At 37.4% G+C, this 19,892-nt stretch overlaps 1 protein-coding gene across 2 annotated transcripts in view; it reads right to left on the bottom strand.

Annotated features, from left to right (window-relative positions):
* Positions 1–304: 304 nt before the first annotated feature.
* ELL2 (elongation factor for RNA polymerase II 2) overlaps positions 305–19,892 on the bottom strand; it is a 75,721-nt gene continuing 56,133 nt past the window's right edge. For both annotated transcript variants that reach the window (XM_082650460.1, XM_082650461.1), the window contains 8 exons: positions 17,853–18,112; positions 15,011–15,135; positions 14,761–14,848; positions 12,431–12,998; positions 9,780–9,846; positions 6,297–6,468; positions 4,291–4,335; positions 305–4,199 (listed from right to left, as the gene is read on the bottom strand). In XM_082650460.1, coding sequence (XP_082506586.1) covers positions 4,083–4,199; positions 4,291–4,335; positions 6,297–6,468; positions 9,780–9,846; positions 12,431–12,998; positions 14,761–14,848; positions 15,011–15,135; positions 17,853–18,112 — 1,442 coding nt within the window. In that variant the 3' untranslated portion in view covers positions 305–4,082. The remainder of the gene's footprint in view (positions 4,200–4,290; positions 4,336–6,296; positions 6,469–9,779; positions 9,847–12,430; positions 12,999–14,760; positions 14,849–15,010; positions 15,136–17,852; positions 18,113–19,892) is intronic.

The following is a 19,892-nucleotide window of genomic DNA, read 5'->3' on the forward strand; positions in this document are numbered from 1 at the left end:
CAGAAAACCCTCAATAAATGGTGACTGTGATTATTGTTCCCCTAGGAGATACTGCCTTTGGAGGGGATGTCCTCCACTTGTAAAACAGGCAGCAGGGGGTCCTGGAGCAAATACCCTGTGTTCCCACTTCCTAGAGTCACCAACAAGTAATAGCTCTGTCCCAGGAAGATCATTTACATTAGGGCATCAGAGAGAACTTTGTTGTGGCATGTTTTTTTCTAAGACAAAATTAAGAGCCTTGAAATGAGACAAAGGAAAAACGAGTACCAGAATTGCAAAGTTAACATTTTTATTGAACTGAAATTGGTGTAGAACAATAGGGGCCACCACAGCTGCTGAGCTCAGTTAACTGAAAAGTCTCTGTGACATTTTACCTTGCTAACATGGTTTGGGTAGAACAACTGAGAAGCAGCATAGATATATATGTATATATTTTTAACACTTCAAAATATTTTGAAATGAGTCTCATAGCCTTGTTCAGTTGTCAGGTTACAAAGAACATTGATAACATCTTCTGTTGCCTTCATTTAGTCGTGTCAGTTAATATCTTTTCCCAAAAGATTCCTCTCAAACCTGGCTATAATTTTTCCCCATCTGGTATAGAATAAAAGGATTTAGTAACACTTAGGAAGTAATAAACAGTAAGAACTTTAAAAGTAGTAAAGGCAAAAACCACTCATATGTGACTCAACACTCACACGGCTGGAAAGACAAGGAACTGGCTGAAGAGTTTCAGCCAAGTTCCAGAAACAAAGGACGCACTAGTGGAAGGGGTAAGGCAACCAAGCAGAGTGTCGGAACTGATGGACCATTTGTGTCTAAACCTCATCTCAACACCTTGCTTCAAACATGAAAATATGCATTTGTTTTACAGAATAAGGTGAAATATTTTAAGGGAAAAGAAAACTATTAAGGTTAAAAGATCAATCAGAGATGAAGGAAAATTAATACTGGATTTTTATAATCAATGCATGGAGCTATGATATCAACTGACCACACCAATTACTTTTGTGAGAGCAAGTACTGAACATCTATCACTACTTACAGTTGAAAGTTAACCCCTCTAAAGTATTCCAGGGGAAATAAATAACCAACGAGATAGGAAGTGAAGTCCTCACATAAAACAAAACCACATCTAGTTAATGTTATTTTGGGTTTGTATTAAATCAGCTGCTCGCTCATTCTGGAGTTAATTTATGGTTGTTGGTAAAAATCATCAAGAGTGCTTCAAATTACTTAAGATGAAATGTGATGAGCAAATAATAACACAACTCATTGTCTCATCTTGACAATGCTATTTTACACTTACTACTTCTCTCAAAAAACCCCCCAAAAAACAAAAAACTAAATAAATTCTACCAGAGTAACTGATACTAAGTGGCCACCCATTCCTGCAGCAATTATTGGAGAGAATCTAAAAATCTTGCAGTAGGAGATGAAGAATGATTATAAATATCTTAATAGGCTCACGCCCATCTTTAAAAGAGATGCAGCCTTAGGTAATAGCAGAGGCAGAGATTCACAACTCTCAAATTTGCAACTGATGATAGATACACATTTTGCAAGGATCTGCCCAATGTACACGACAAACATCTAAATTAAGGCTTTTATAGGTAGGTGGTCGAGTCTACGGGTGTGCAATGCTGGATTTTCATGAAGCATCTCCAGCTTCCATTATTACCCAATTTGTAAACCAGAAGATGTGCTGATGTAGATGGGTAGGAGCTCCAAGGGCTAACAATTAGCCAACTGGAAGGTTTGGCTTGTTTGTAAACAAGTTCTAAAATAAGCGTTAGCAGTGAAACAACTGAGAGGGTGCCACAAATGATGTAGAGAGGAAAAGTGAGTTGCACCTGCTGACAGGGAGGGGCTTAAAAACCAAAGCCAATAGCCGAACCTCTTCAGTTCAAGACTCTGAGATTTAGAGACCTAAAGGTTTATTGTTACTTCCAAGCCAATTGTTCTCACACTTTAGCTTGCAAAATCACTTGGAGGATACTTATGAAAATGGGGCTATGTGGGCCCTATCCCCAGAGATTCTAATTTGGGTGATGCAAGTGGTCCAAGCACCTTGCTTTTGAGAACCACCACTCATAGCAAGTAGCAGCACACTATCTTTGATTAAAAGGCCATGATGTCTAAGAAATGACACCGATGAGGTCATTACCTACAGACAAATCCCTCAGGAGACTCTACCATATGATATGAGGACCAAATTTATCCCCAATTAAGTTTCCTTTACTGCTTTTTTTTTTTTTCCAACGGAAAGTTTGATATCAGTGAACGCTTAGTAATGATTGTACCAATTCTGAGGTAAAAGGAAGAGCACCAGGGATCTCAATGCTAAAAGAAAATCGAATTCCCCAGGAGGTCCATGCTACGTAGAAATCAAATTGCTGTGGTAATGTTAGAGTTATAGTGCACAGGGTCTTGTTTCAGTCTTTGTAAAGTATACTTTTGTATACTTTTACTATATTACCTACTCTTTCCTGTTAATGTTTTAGAAGAACTCCGAAGAGTAAGTTTCATCTACACGCTCTCTCAGGTTTTCTGGACACCAACATTTTCTGGTTTACAGTGATACACAACAAAGTTATTTATTTTTTTATTGTTTTGGATGCTGGAGACAAACATCTTTATTAAAGATACCACCAAAATTTTGGCAAACATTTCAAAACATATTTGTAAACATAATGCTTCCCTTTTAAACTGGCAGCACTTTGAAAAACAATACGATAAGACAACACAACTTGAATCAACATTAGTTCAAAATCCTTATATTTTTGACCACATAACTTATGTTCCCACATGATAAAACAAATGATAGTTTAAATCAACGTCAACAGATAAACTCCATGAAATGAAAGTTTGTGCTGTTTGATGAATCACAGTATGTTATGGTTAAATATATCCACTCTTTTTTATATTCCTGGCACCCAGGATGAAAAAAAAAAAAATCTTTAAATATACATTTCATGTAGGTAATAGCTTCTTTGCATATCTCTCTTCAAAAAATACTTTATAGCAGTATATAAATAGGTTACCTACACGTTTAATTTTATAATTTTGCCCCAAACTATAGATCTGTTTCATTTTCATAACATATCAATTTTGCCCAACATTAATAAAGTTGACAAACTGTTGAAATGGAAATGCTTTTGTCTTCCACGATAGAAGTAGCAATTTGATAGGAAAAAAAAACCTACAGTAACACTCATCAGTTGTTTCACCTGAGCGTTTGGCCTACTGAGAGTAGCAGCTTTTTTCCTTCACGCACGCTCACATCCACACCACCTCTGCACACATACAGGTCGAGCACACGCTTTCAGACGCTGGTAGGCCACAATGTGCTTCCCATTGCTCGAATCAAGTGGGAAGCAGTGTAGCTAATGATTAACCACACTAGGTACACAACTAGCAAACACCTTAAGGCAACCATTGCAATGGGGGGTTAATTTGCAGGGCAGATTTACTGTTCTAGATCAAGTCAGACTATATATACACATGTGTATATAGATCTATACACATACACACCTTTCTATTTCTTAACCCTCCAAAACAATGTTTTAAGTTTTTTTGTATTTTGTGCAAATTTCTAAATGTTCTACCATTTAAGGCAAAGAGTTCATATTAAGAAAGGTCAGAAAATAGGCTTATGTTTATCCAAAAGCATTTCACCTTGTACATTACTGTTTTTTTTAAACACACATAACTTTGAAGTGTGGACACTAGATCCCCAATATCTAAAAAAAATCATTTCTAATGACAAACACAGTTTTTTAAGGAAAAAAATTGATTTGAAGTACAGACACTGGATCCCCAATATCTACAAAAAAAATTATTTCTATTGACAAACACAAGTCTTAAGTAGGAAAAAAGGACCAGAAAAAAGCAGCTTCAAAAATGCAAGGAAACAAAGTAAAATGCGGCGGGGGGCGGGGGGGGGGGAAGGTAACTCAAGTTTACTAATACTGAAACTTCCAACAGGCAAAGTTTCATTTTTTAGAATTTGAGAGCAATTCATTTGGAATTTTAAATAAATAAGCTTAAGTTTATTCACATCTTCTGGTCCAAGCAGAGCTCTAGTGCCATGACTCTGCTTGCTGTTGGTCAAATTCACCTATTAGTCTTTTGATGTGAGCCAGCTTGTTATGAAGATACTCGCATCTGTATTTTTCTTCATGGTAATTGGGACTAGACTGTGGATGAAAAAAAGAGTGAGGAGTAAGACTGTGGAATTCATAACACTTCTCAACTAAAGGTCAGAAAACTAACAGTGATAATACCTACCTGTTTTATCTTCTGATATTCTTGTAAGACTTCTTCATGAACACTCTAGAAAATTAATAATTAGAAATCAGAAGGGAACTTTTTTCTTTGCAATGTAAACAGATAACACACAATTGGCAAGGGTGTGGGAAATATTAATGATGGAACTGTAGATTGGTACAGTCTTTAAGGAGGGCAATTTGGCAACTGCCGTTAAAATGGCAAATGCAAAACTGACTCAGCACTTATACTTTTCTTTCAGATTTAATTGTGAAATGACACATGTACAGGGTTACTCACTGTAGCACTGTTTGTAAAGCAAAAGAAAGTAAACAAAATCTAAATGTCCATTAATCCATACAAAGGAGTACTAAGAGGCCATTAAAAAAGGGGAAAGTGCTTTATGTGCTTACATAAAAAAATTCTCTAAGATATACATTGTCTAGTGAAAAAAGCAAAGTACAGAACAATTTATAAGTTTGGTATCATTTGTGTATAAGGGAGAAATAGAATATTATATCCTAGGAATTTTTAATGAGATCTGATAAATAATGTATCATACCTTAACTTACTGGAACGTAAGACAATGGTGGATCTTATAAATGATGACATCTTAGATTCAATTACATATGGTATATTTGTGAATTTGCTTGTGTATATATATCTTATAGTCAAACAGACCTCTGAAAGAATACGATGGAAACCAGTAATACTGATTGCCTCTCGGGAGGAAAATTGGGTGGTAGGGGAAGAGAGCTAACCCTTATGTACTACATAACCTGTACTATGGATCTAAGCAGTTTCCAAATGCTAACAGTTATTCTGCACAACTCTATAATCACCTCACTTTATGGATGGGGATTTTGAGAATTTTCAGTCAAGTTAAGTAGCCTGCCCAAGGTCACACAAGTAGAGCTGGGAATCAAATCCAAGCAGTCTGGCTTCGGAGCCTGCTCCCAACCACTAAGCAATTCTTAGAATTACATTTTAGTTTAAATATAATCATGGTATACAGGTAAATAACTATATAGAAAAAAATAAACCCAAAACCATATCACTGACCTCTTGCACTGCCAACCACTCACTCCTCTGGCAAAGTTTTCTATAACTCTAGGCAGCTTGTTTAAAAGATTAAGGCCCACTAATAGAAGACATAATGAATCTCTAGGGCACGGATGCTCCCAGGCTGTTTCCCCATTGTGGGAAAACCCACCCCATTTTCTCATGTAGGTTCCTGTCAGAACAACAGTGGGCTAGGAAGGAGGCACCATTTGCGGCTGTGAAGTGTGACAAAGTTATCTGTCATACACAAGGAGGGAAACATCCATTTATATCAATCCTTTGGCTAAGAACTCTAAGAACAATCAGTAGGCAGGTCAGGCTTCTACTGCTCTTTGTCAGCTGTAGTAATATTACCACTTAATGTAGGCAAGTGAAAAGAGATTAATACCTGTTAACAAATGGCAGTCTCGGGAAGCTGGAAGCACCATGCTTTTCTTCACTTAAACCCCAAGCCTGAGTGGTATTAAGCCCCCTTTATATTCTATGCCAGACTGAGGTTTAAAAAAATTTTTTTTAAAAATTTACTCGAAATAGTAATTTTGGGAAGTAGCACCAGATGTAAGAGCTATAGTCTAAGTTGAGTTGGCAATGCGGTCAAATATTTTGATGCCAAACCTTGCTTTTTGTTTTTCCTATTTTGTTGTCTGTATTTTTCTCAATACACTATATATTATATTACAGTAAGTATGTAAGTATATATTATACATTTTATACATATCATATTGTATGAAAATATCGTTTTTTCACTGGAGGACATATAGGCTCATCATGTTTACTTATTTTCAGGAACTATTTCCAGTATTTATTTTCCTAGCTCATTTTAAATGAAGGCCAGAAGCTGCAGAGAGGCTGGTCTGAGAGAGGACTTGCTCTGAAGGCTAGGAGGGTGGCTCGGGATGGGAAGGGCAGAGAAAGAAAGAAGGTAAAATACAGAAGTCAGTCCATCTAGGAACAAACGTGTTTACCTGATACTCTTTTGAGCCTGGAGAAAGGCGCTTTCGCTGTGCATCCAGTTTGATAAATCTTCTAGCCACCGTCTCCATCCTGGCATGCAAGGCCCTATACTCATCGTACTCAGCATTGAAGTCATCCTTGTAATTCTGGCGTTGCTCATAGGAGACAATAGCAATATATTTTCTAATAAAAAAGACAAACGATAAATGGAGAGGAGCTACAGAATAAACATGATGCAGAAGCCTGAGATTTAAACCAAATATTTAGAAACTATATCTATGCGTGTTTCCCTAGACTGAATGCCGCTCTGCCACTGCTTGCTGCCTTGTCACTCCTTCAAAGACCTTCCTGGTAAAATTATCCCACAGGAGAGTTTAAGAACTTCAGTGAAGAAGAATAAATGTGAAAAAAAACATGGTGGAAATGGAATTAAAGTGCAACTAGAAGACAACACTTACACACATGTAGCTTCCTAAACCTTTCTCTACCCCAAATAATTTACTACCATGCTAGCGGCAGAGGCCAACCCATCTGTTACGAGTCACATGGGGACAGAAGGATTGGAGGGGTAATGTGAAACCGGGAGAATGTCACAGTCACTAAGTGCTGAAGTCAAAGCTCTTTGTAGACCTGCTGCTTTGTTTTATCATTTTTTAAAAATGAGAGACCAGAAAAAATAAAAAAGGGGAAAAAAAGGTATTTCTCTAGTTCTTTTCAAACACTTAATGTCATACTCTGTGTAACAGAAAGCCAGTTTTATAGTATTAGTTTATTTTCTTAATAAAAAGGCCACAAATGTTTTACTTCAGGGTGTGAGTATCTCTCGGGACCTAGTGAATGAAGGCCACCTTCCCAGAGTGTCAGTTTATTCAGTGGTGGTAAGTCAAAACAGCATTTTAATATCAAAGTTAATATTATTTGTTTGTGGCTCTGGGCCTGGGTCTTTTTGTACTCTGTGCTCCTGTCATGGAATGCAAAATTCCCTTCACTTTTTGAGATAAAAATGGAGATTTCAAAGCAATTTCAGGCAGGTGGCAGGAGCTTCAGGGTGCTCCAGTGGGTATACACATACTCTTCATTGTGGAAAACTTTGGGAGTTCAGTCCTCTCCAAAATTGTTTTAGACATTCTTACCAGTTTTATTTAAAATGCAGTAGCACAGATGCCTAGTTGGAAATGTGAGAAAAGTGATGCAGTGAGCAACCTTAATGTCCTCATTAATATTTTTATTCATGCTGAGTTAGACAGTGTGGAGGTTTAATTTTCTAAGTGTAACTGAGACAGTGGTAGTATGCTGATTTAAAGCTGCCCTGCTAGTGTCCTTGCTATAAAAGGAAAACCACCAGCCAAGCAGTGAAACAGGCCTCTCTAGACACGGGCTGTCCTGACTGCAGACCAGAGAGAGCCCGGGGTGGGGGGTGGGGGGGGGGGCGGAGAAAGAGGTTCCTGGGGATAAGCATACATAAGCAAAATGGCTAAACTGATCGTGAAACTCAGGTTCAATTTGTTATATAAAATATGTATCCCACTTTCTCAAAATCACACCTGAGGCCATACCCTCCATATTTTATTTAATAATTCTCTCAGGGAAAAGTACCAAACTGGCCAACAGTTGTGTTGCTGTTGTAGAAGATTATTTGGTTATACTGGCATTTGAATGAAAAGCATGTCACTATTTTTAATAAAAATTGTTATGGTTCTACAGCTGGCTCTTAATGTAGTGATGGAATAAAATGTTAAATACTTTGGATAATTCACAACCACAAGTAACAGAAGTATTCTTATTATATAAAAATTAGGAATACTGTGGTTAAGTATGAATTATTCAGAGGTTGATCATTAAAGGTTTTATAGTATGTCCTTTTGGTTTTCTTAAGAAACAAGTTTAAGTTCTGTATTTTTAGTGATTTTTCTGAAAATTCATGCTTTCTCATCATTTTAAGAAAATTTGCAATGTTTATATAAGATAGCTTTTGTTAAAATAAATTGCTCTTAAGCAAACAATCACATAGGTTATGTACTTTCATGATTTTAAAAGAGCTAGAAAATGACAAACATACAGAAATGCACTGAGGCAGATGCAGCAACCATCCGTAGATCAGTACGTTAAAAACAAGTTATTAAATAAAGAATTAACTGCTTAAGTTGACAAAACACGGCAACACTGAATCCGTGGGGGGAAGGTTAGAATCATTTTTCAGTCTCCCCACATGATTTTGTCCTATGTAACAAGTATACAGCACTATTACAAAAAAGAGAAATTCAAATTCCGTCATAAGAGAATGAGAGCACAGTACTGCAGCTGTTATTTGAGGGGGCCAACTTTCACAAGACTTTTAAGGAAACGCATTTGGAGAGGTGAATGCCCACGTCAGTGGAGCCAGGCACTGTCCCCCATCCAGCCCTTCCGGGGCCAACGTAGTGGCAGCAGCTTTTCCAAGCTCCCCGACAGAACTCTAAAACCATACACCACCTCAGATGAGAGAGTACTCAGCATGGTTTCTTGGGTTCCTTTTAGTTAAGAGATGATAACCAGCATTACGGTTTCATGCTATATCATTCCCCAATAAGTATAGCTTTCACCACTACTGTTAAGCAAAAGTAACACACTTTTAGTATAAAATGTTCTCTACTCTGGAAATGAACATTTCATGGGACATGGAGTGCTAAACTTCATAGTTTAACTTTGTCCACCATGAGATGCTACTGATAGAGAAAAAAATGTTCATACAGCCCAGATTCCATTTCCAGTCTACATTTAAGCTATTTGTATATTTGTTCATTTTCAAAGCTATTGGTAGGCAAATCTGTTTGCTCTTTCACTCTCCATTTTTCCAGGCTTTTGCAACTTAATTATTTTCTTCTTACAGAAGCCTCTGAGTCTGTAAAAAAGCTAGAATTGTGTGTCCAAGTTATAATTTCTGCGATAACCAGTTACAAAAAAGTCCCCAGCTTAGCACTGAGCAACTTGTTGTCATAACAAGAAAAATACTATAACCGATATTAAAGTGAAATGATCAAATTTTACTGCTCCTCTTAAAGTTAATTCGATGGCAAAGCTTTATTTAAATAAAAATCCATCTGTCTCTACTTGTGTTAACTGCAGAGGTTTAAGTACTTTATCACTAATAAACTGTCCCTTTGGGGGGCCCAAGTGAATGACTGTGCATTGATAAACTGTTTGACTTTGAAGAGTCAGATCCCTGAAATCTTCCATAATCAAACGCTTGGCCTGGCCCCGGAACAAAGGACAGGCTTCTCTATACTTAAAGACCACCGAGCGGAGCTCACAGCAGGGAAAGGCACAACCTGCTCAAGCCAACACGGGTGGACTGGGGACGAGCAGGCTTAATGGCAGCCTTTCAGTTGCAGGGGTGGCTCCAGGACTCTATTTCTGGAACTTCCTACTTTTCTGATTTGCAAATTATGAGAAAAGAATTTGCAAACTTTCTAAAATTAAATAGTTCTCTCCCATCAGCAGACATCTGAACTTACATCAAATAATCTGGGAGTTCAACTGTTGAAGAAGCTTCCGTGGAGGCAGTGCAATCCTCTTTAACTCCTACAGAGAAAAAAAATTCAAGCGTTCACCAAAGGGTATGGTTACAAAATGCCTATAATTCTAAAATAGATCAGAAACATCTGGAACACTTTTCCTCAAATTCTATTCTTCCATCTCAATAAGCAATAGTGAGCAAGGAATACAATTGAACAAGAACAATAGAGGCCCTATGACCAGCGCCAGCAGAACCGACGCCAGGCATTGAAAGCACCCTGGCTACTGCAGTGTCTGCACAATAAAGGAATTCCATCTTAACCCAAGGTCAATCTTCTATTCTTTCAACAACAGTTGTGGCATCTGCCCAGCAATTCAAAGATTGTGGTGGCAGATGCAGCCAGACAACGGAAGATACAAACTTTACATCAACATCTACTTTTCATAGGATTCAAACAAGGCAGATAAGATAGTGAAGTCAGGTAGCAGACTATTTCGATGGCTGTATTTTTACTGCTATTCTTTTTGTATGAAGACAGTGGAATTGGGCAGGAAGTTTTCCTATCAGTTTAAAGTAATTCAAAATAAGTTATTAGTGAACACCAATTTTTACTCCTCTAATCTCTAACCCTCATAATACTGCACAGATTTGTTTTTAAGAGGACAAAATAAAGTGCCAGTTGCTCAGGAGTGCACTGTGATAGTGTATAAAACCCCTCAGTATTCCATTTGTTCGAAGGTACCACTTTCCAGAGGGTATGTTTAGACTTTTTTATGAGGTTAATTTTTTATCATTCAAAGTAGAATTAAATTAATAACTCGAACCCAAACCCTGCCTGCTAGCAAAACATACATGTTCAATATAAAACAAGTGAGAATTTAATAATTTCTTGGTTTAATATTTTAAAGGACAAAGCGCACTAAACAAATTATGCAGACTCTGTGGGCTTATTTTGTGTGCGTGCGTGTGCGTGCGTGCGTGTGTGTGCGTGTGTGTGTGTGTGTGTGTATTTGATTCAGGCTTAGGTAAAAGCTTGTTTTTACAACAGCCTGAGCCTTAAAGGAAAAGGCATCAAGTGCACATCACCTGGCTTCTCCTTTGCCATAGACACCAGATAAATTGCAGTAGAGCAGAGGATGTAGGTCTGAATCTATCCTCAGTTTGTGATAATCTCGATTGGCTTTGAAAGGTACTACATCCTCAGTGAAGGATTCAGAGACTAGGCCTGCTTCTCTCGGTTTCCAGCTCTGAGAAAACTCGAACTCTGCTATAGTGCTCAACATTCTGGGATCCAGTCTCTGACTCAGGATTACCATCTGATGGTGGGAAGTGTGGAGAGTGGGGCATACCCAGGAATCTGGCTTACTAACTCCGAACATGAAGTTTTATTATCTCTTTTTCTCTTCCTGATCTGGCAAATTCAAGTACGATAGTGTTTGAGGGAAAAAGCTTACACCTACCTCTTGGGCCACTATATACTACCATTCTGATCTACATATTTCAACAGATATGCTTTGACAAGCAATATCCTCAATCCAGGTCAATAAAGGTACTGCATCATACTATTCCATAATCAAAGCTTCTCTCCTATGGTAAAAATGGTCAGTTAAATCTAAGGATTACAGACTTTCAGTACTGTGGGCAAATTACAGAAAGATAAAATTCCTTAAAGTCTAATCATTAAGGTACTTTTTCTGAAGTTGTATTTTCCTGGGAAATTTTACCTTAGTTATGCTGGGTTTAAAATGGGCAGCAGTCCTAAATGATGGTTTTGAATCTTCTGTATGTTGGTATGCAAGACATTAAGTTCTATATATATAAAATAAGAGAAATCTAATTGTGTCATTAGGTTTTAAAGATCACTACCCTCAGGTAAGCAGTCTTTCTACTGATTAGCTTTTCTTCAGAGGTAAAGCATTATTTTAGGCTTCTTTGGGTCTCTAGATATTTGGCTTTGAAAGCTTCCAAAAGCTTGAAATGGTTAAATTTATTAATAATGGTTGATGTTTGCTAACTAAAACAGTGTTCTCAAAATTGAAAAAAAAAAAAAAAAAAACCCAAGATCGATCAAGCTAATCACCAACAGCCTTGCAGAAGACAAATTGCTTTCACTCTGAATGAAGATGATGTTATGGATCTGCATATATAATTTTACCTCGCCTGTTTTATAAAGAATTTGACATTTCCCCTGTGCTATTATTAATTAAAGCAGGGTTGACCCTGCTTCTTGGTAAAGAAGGACCTGAGTACTTTTATTGCTAATTGTGTGTCTGGTTAAATCAGTTCAAGAATGGCATATAATAGGTCATGTTGAGGTTGCACAATACTGTGACAGCTCTGGAAAAGCACAACAAAGTTCACCTTCTAAAAGGGGGTCTTTGGAGGATGACAGGGTCATTTTCAAATGTCACCATCTTAAGAAACATAGAAACTATGTTTAATAGTTGGCTAAAAAGAGACAGAAAATGACTGCTGTAAAATGCAAGAAAAAAATTTGCTCAAAAGGACAATACTAAGATTAATAACTAAACGGAAGGTCATTTGATAAAAAAGCATTACTAATTATAAGCAGCATAATCTCATACTCAGGATAGTCTGCTCTTCCCATTCATTTAACCCATGTAGTTGGTTTTTACAAATGCAAAATACCTTCATTGGAATCCAGACTGGAGTTGTTCAGCTTGGCAATTTCCTCTTCTCTTTTAAGGTCCTCTTCCTTTTCCTCAATCATCTCAATGTCGTGCTTTTTTATTTGGTCCTTTTCCTTGTGTCTTTTAGACTTCTTCTTGGACTTTTTGTGAGACGAATGGTTTTCTTCCATAAGCTTTGGACATTTTAGTAGAACTGAACCAGGTGGTAAGGTTTCCAGAGAAGTCCTAGAGGTATATTTGTCTTGCTGGTCCTCATAGATACTACCGTTTTGACTAAAACTGTCAACAGGTAGGTCTTGAGTCCCCCGGCCTTCTGGAGTGCTAGGGGAATTGGAGTGAGAATTTACAGTCTGAGGAGGATTGGAGACAGGCAGGTGGGTTGAAGGCAGCGGTGGAGGCGTGGGGATGGCAGCGGCTGCAGGGGGCAGCGGGGGGCCTGCAGCAGATTTTTCACTGGTGGGATTCAAATGACCATTTAATGTTGGCGGCACTCTATTTGTCAGGTGAGATATTCGAGCTTTTTTATTCATTAAAGGATCAATGAAATCTGAATCTAAAAGCCGTTTCTGGGGTGGGGGGGGAACAGGGAAAACAGATGAGCCAGTTTGCACTAAAATTCAATACATGTGTCACTCGTTACTAGAAGAACAACTGAGTAATTTTATTCATACTTAAATTTATAACCAGTTTAAATTCATTACCAGCACTGTGTTAACCATCCTCCAAGCTTAAGCACAAACAATCTACAATAAATTTTCATGTCTAATGTAAAAAAGCAGAATCTGGCAAATATGTTTCTTGAAGTACTTATACTTTCTGATCATACAGCTCCACCCTAAGTTCCTTGAGACACTAGGCCAATTTATGTGGATTATACCACTCAGGAGTATATTAAATAGAGGTGGCCTCCTTCCTCTGCTGGCCACAGCTGACCTAGTTATATTCAGTGAGAGGAAGAAGCAATTTTTAACATTATTGGTTGTCAGAACCAACAAGGGTTAAGTACAGGGCAATAAGCCTACACTTACTTGATCTCTTCGAATGTGCTAACATGCTCCAGTTATACATATTTTGGCTGTCTTAAGATGGCAACAACCAGCACATTCAGAATAATTTCTCTACATATCTCTATCATTGCTGAAATGCCATCCAATTTTTTCTCCCTTAAATATATCTTTTCACTGAATTGGAAGATAAGTCTGAATAACTAGTCCATAAAAATTATATGGAGTTACTATTTCAAAAAATTTCAAAAATCATGCTAATATTAGCCCAATCCAGCAACAACAATAACAGTATTTAAAATAAAAAGGAAAGTCAGATATTTGAAAAGTACAAAGCATACATCCAATGTAATACTGTGGCTAAAACTTCAGCTTGAAAGAAAATAATAGTTAATCATCACATTAATTTATTCTGTGTTGAATTTAGGGCCACTGATCTCACACCTAGTACATAATTAGATCAGAGTATAAGTAGCTTTATAGTAGTTGGCATTTGAGGCTTCTGTAGACAACATACATGCAAGGAAAGAGCTGCTTTTATTTTGTTCCTCCTCTGTTCCTCACAATAGGTTTCTAACATTTTCTGACACGTGAATAGCCTTTTGCCCAGGGCACGCTTACTGTTCTCAACACATCTGTCCTGTCTCCCTAAGCCTTGGGAGGGGGGTCCAGAGAAAGGAGCACTCTGTCAACAGCACTGGGGTAGAGCGGTTTGTCTCACTGCCAGTCTCAAAGACCTGAGAGAGTTCAAGGCTGTCTGAGAACCAGGTGGGCTTGACCTCTTATGTCGCCCAGGATCTCCCCACCTTTTTCCAACTGAATCTTTGGGGGGAAACTCTAAGCTGGAATGGAGTCGCACTGGAATATTCTGATTGGGATCTAATCAAAAAGTACTTTAAGAAAACATATGGAAATAGCAGAGTTTTTTATTTGCTTATTTTAAAAACATTTTTCCCCAAGAACGTGCTTCAGATAAATTTAAATATCTTCTATTTTCTCTATAATCTAAGACTGGATATGGGACTGGATAAGTTAGTGATCAAATGGAAAAGTAGATAATCTTACAACAAAACGTGAACTTCAAGGATTGAAAATCAGAGTAGACATTAAGTACCTTGACTTAATGTAGTGTTATATGGTGAAAAGGAGTTCTGGGCTGGGAGCTGGGACCTGAATTCTAGAGTAAGCTCTGCCGTGAACTTTGGGTAGGGAAGCTGTGCGGCTTTTCTGGGTCTCATTTCTCTCACGTATAAATCAGAAAACCTGAACAAGGTGTCCCCTAAAGTCCATTTCAGGGCTATGATTATATAATTTTATGCAATACCTGAGGAGAAGATGCAGCGTCTCTACTAGAACATACAGGAGATTCTGAACGGCTGGTGCTGGCAGCATTCTGAGATGGATTTAGTTTTCTGGAAAGGACACACATGTTCCAGTTAGGGGGACAATTTTCAAATGTTCATGATAGAAAGCCTACCCTTGCTTCGTTTTTCCCATCTCAATACTAAAATAACAATGACTATAATAATTACTTATTTGCATAATTTTTAAAGGAAAAAAAAATAAGAACGTACCTCGAGAGCACTGACTCTAATGACCGTCTGTCTATTTCATTATATCCAGGCCAATCTCTTTGGAGCTCTTTAAAAACATAATCCTTTAAGGTGTATGAGAGGTCCTTAGGATTCAGATTGGCTACCTGGTACATGGTGTGAAAAGAGAGCATTAGTTCTTTTTGCTATTTCTTAACCTAAAACAGGCAACCTTTTGGATTTATACTGAAAATAACTATATCAAATGGCTCCAAGGGACTGCTAGCTTTGCATATGCCAGATCTCAATAAATGCTTTTTGACTTCATTTGGGGAATTAAATAAAACTTTATATACATAGTTAAATATTTTTTTCCTGGATGGCCACTGCATTTGTTAAATAGTAATCCTACATTATGCAAAAAGTGGAGGAAGATTTTTTCTTTTAATCATTTTTTTTTCTAGTCAAAGGAATCCAAAACAGTTTTCTTAACATCTTCATTATTTATTTCTGGCTATTAATTCCATTACTTTTGAGTTACAAGTCCTTGATCACTTGTATTAAGTAGAAACCAAACAGTGCCCATATGTTGGTTTACAAACTTTCCTATCCAGTAATCAACAGAAATTATCTCCATAAACAGTATCAATTCTGATAATCTTGTCTGTCATCTTCTTGGCTTGCTAAGCTTGCTCGTTATAGCTGCCAGTTCTCCTGAAGAACCACTCTTTCAAAGTCCTTGAAATTCCCCCAAACCAATAAACGGAAACAGAAACGAAAATAACCCCCACATTACTGTTATTATTTGCAAGTGTAATCTTTTCTTATCCCTTAACTACGGTTCTTTGTGTATCCAGGCTCAGGCTCCATTAACAACATGAATGTATGGATTCAGGGGCCGAACCACGAGTCATTTTCAATGCTGGCAGAAAGATATTCTTTTCATTCCCTACTGGAATGGTCTTTTTTAATAACTTCACTTCTTTCTGTGTCTTCTAAAAGTACTATAAAATATAATATGATAGTTTATGCTTTTCCCACAGCTCAGCTGAATACTAACATTAATGTTGATATACAGTAGAAAATGATAGGTTTATCTTAAAATTCAAATTTGCAAATAAATTAACATGAGATACAACCCGATTTCTCAAAGTGGAATAAATACAACCATCTTACAATCTATATTCTGCTAGCTCCTAAGTTATAACTCTAGCTTCAACTGTCCTCTGGACACCAGACTCTTATATATATATAACTACCTACTGAATATCCATCTCCATTTGGATATGTCTAATAGACATCGTCCAAATAGTGTGTATGTAAGACAGGATTCCTGATTCCTCTGCATACTCTTGTTCCTTTTCTATCCCTCCCCATCTCAGTCAATGGCTCAATATCCATTCAGTTGCTCCATTTAGTTGGTCTGGGGCGAAATCCAGGAACTGGCATTTTAAAAAAGTTCTCTAAGGGATTCTAATATGGAGCTAGGATGAGACTATGCTCTAGATTCTATCAAATAAACAATAGTAATGATACTCATATCCCACTTGCTCAGGAATTAAGTATACTTACATTTAAAAATTATATCTATACACATATTCATGATCACATGACTACTGACATACATCAGTAGCAGCCTCTGGGTGAACTGCCTCTGCCATCATTTTGCCCTCTCATCCTCTAACCTAGGAGGTAATTTACAACCTTTCTGGAGATTCAGTCACCAAATATTTTGACTTATAACCTGAACCTCCCCCCTTCCCCAAATAAAAAACTGAACACACACACACACACCTATACCCTCATCCTCATTCATTCTTTCATCCTGTCTCTTGAGCTCTTAAAACTGCTATGTGACACATGGGTTTAAATTAAGTGTTTCCAAATAGTGCTCAAATGACTTAATAAGATCCCTGAAATTGCCAAAGATACCTTGGGGATTGGTTAACCCAGAACTGGAGATTATGGTTTTACTCTTTCATGACATTTGATATCATGTCTTGAATATAAGAGAAAACAGATGAAAAGGACTTAAAAATGTTATTCTTTGAATAATACATGAAAACCTGCAGGTTTATTTTATTTTATTTTTTAATGACAAAATTTAAGAACAACTTTGGAAATGTTACTGCTTTAGAAAAAAATAAAGAAAGCAGACTTCCATTTCTGGTGGACTTGAATACTAATCAACATTTATGACACAAAGTCGTTCTAAAAAATACAGGAAGCTACAGTCTGATGAACTGTTGATTTTAACAAAATTACTTACTTTTATACTTAAGCTTGTGATTATACGGTAACTGATCAGTGCTAATACTTTACATATTCATATCCTTTAATGAAGACAGGTGACTGATTTCAGCATACCCAATGGTTGAAAAAGGCAGAGTATTACAGGCGAAAACAGCATGCAGGGCAAGACACATCCAAAACTATTTAGCAGGTAAAAATAGTCTAGCTTATACCGACCAAAGACTGATAAAAACACATTGTATAATTTCACCTACATAAACCAATAAAAATTATGGCAATAGTTTAGCGGATTCAAGACTAAAAGCAGATAACCAAAACTTCATTTACTTTTTTTTAATGGAATTTCAGGGCAAAGTTTGTTTAACCCAAATGAAGATAATGACTCGAAACTTGATAATTCAGAAGGCTCTAACTTATAAAACCTAGTATAAATGTCTACATTTCAATTAGTTTTTAATTAAATGTTTAAGTCAGGATGATTTAACTTAATATTCATATACCATTGATCAAAACGATCCTGAAATTTCTCTACCTCAGTAATAATGATAACAACAATAACGGCAACAAGCCTTCTTAAATGAACTCCCCAACAAGAAAGTAAGCAGAAGGAACTCTCTCCAGCCGTCCTCACCTGTTGCAGAATTGCTCCGAGGGAGTTCTTGTCTTTCTGATTGACACCGTCTTTCTGCAGTCGAGCTAGCAGCTCAGGTTTCTTATAGGCCTTCAGTGCCAGTAAGTGAATCACCCTGTCCCGATATGGCCGCTGGGAAACACTGCTGCTGCTATGTGTCTTTCGAATGGTATTTGCAGGGTTCATGGGGGTTGATCTTTTCCTCTCAGGCACTGCATCTGAAACAGCTTGAGGTGCTTTCCGAATTTGCACTCTTTTCCCTAAAGTCCAGTAGAAATGACATTGTTACACATTTGCGGGTGATAATATAATGCGCATCTCAATTTCCACAACTCTGATTTAGGTACCTCTTCATTCTGGAAGGAATAAAGACTTCATATTTCAGTTTTCACTTTAAAAAGATATGCAAACAGAAAGCATTCTGAATAAATGGCCTAAAATGCAGATTCAGAACTTTCTGACAGAAGCACTTATTGGAATAAATATGTATTATAAAACTATTTTGGCCACTTAGCTATACACATGGATAATAATTAGTGACACACACCATAGCAACACACTGGAAATTTTAAGGTTGTAGGCATTTGATGTTAAGTGGAAATAAAGTAATCTCCATACTCACCTGTGCTACTTACAGAACTTAAACCTACATATTGTATGTCATTTCGTTGGCAGATAGGAATACAACGAATATGTGAAATGTGAAAAATACCTGTCTATCTCACTAAGGACACACTGTTGGCTGAGCTCAGTCATTAGCTTAATTTCACAGATTCAGAAGCCACAAAGAGGAGAGTCAGGCATAATTTGGGGTCAACATTCACCAGGGCATTCATGAGTGATATTCCTTTTCAACAGATATAACATACTCTAGGAGTCAAAAAGCAAAAACAAAACCAATCAACCAACCAACCAACCACACAGTCTAAGAGGGCCAGACAAGCAGATCTCTCCTCTGTGGTGCTGAGACTACAAGGTGAGTTAGAGGAATGGAAAGTGCTAAAAGCAGGCATTCACACCATTTCTGCACAGGCCAGTGCCATTCACATAATTAACACACTTTCTGTTCAAACTTAACAATGACAAGTGTTTGGCAAGTGGCTATTTCTAGAAAATACTGTGGGCTGTAGTGACCTAAATACTATATGGATGTGTGAAGCCAACAGTACATGGCTGGTCACTGACAATACCTGGTAACCATTCCTTGCTGAAGAAAGAGAGATTAGAATGAAACTGTATTAGACCCTCGCTTTATGATTTCTGAGGTGAAATCTCATACATCACTACTAAAGCTTCCAACTCTATGCCCATTGGTTAAAGAGGGGGAAGAATTGGTAATGACATACAAGGTGGAACAACTGCATTAGGGACAATACTAGCAATTAGAAACAATGGATAAGTAAAAGCAGTCTCTAAAGCGCTGTTGGCTTGGGTGAAAACAGCTTAATGGGGCAGGAGCTTTACTGAATAGTAGTTCTGTCCATGCTGGGTTCCCAAGGCCTGGCCAGAGGGGCTGTTTGTTTGATACAATCCTACCTAAAGGAGAAAGAAAGGTCTCACTGGCTCTTATATTTCTTTACTATCTGGAGGTAACCAATTGTAAATATCAGATCAAAATACTGCACAACAAAGGAACTCAACATTAAAGGGTCACTGCCCAGTGGTAAGAAAAGCTATTAAATTAAGGTACAATTAGAGATTTGGAGATAGATTTAGATCTGTTTTCTGTATTTTTCTTAATTCAGAGATAGTTAGATCAATGTCAGATGTGCAGGGAACTAATATCTACCTTGCACCAATTATGGGATGGAGGAGGGACACCGTGCTAAGAGCTTTACACACATAAAGTCTCATAAAGTAACCTGATGAGGTAGGCCTTGGTCCTATTTCACAGATGAGAAAACTGAGGATTTCAATGGGATAAGCTCAAATAGTAGAGTGCTGACTTAGCATTTGGAAGGTTCTGCGATTAATACCCAAGTTTTCCTACTTGTACTTCTTTGTTGGAAAGGTTTTATGAACAAATGCCTAATGTCTGCC

Source organism: Grampus griseus, assembly GCF_964374135.1.
Source record: "Grampus griseus genome assembly, chromosome: 3".
Classification (NCBI taxonomy): domain Eukaryota; kingdom Metazoa; phylum Chordata; class Mammalia; order Artiodactyla; family Delphinidae; genus Grampus; species Grampus griseus.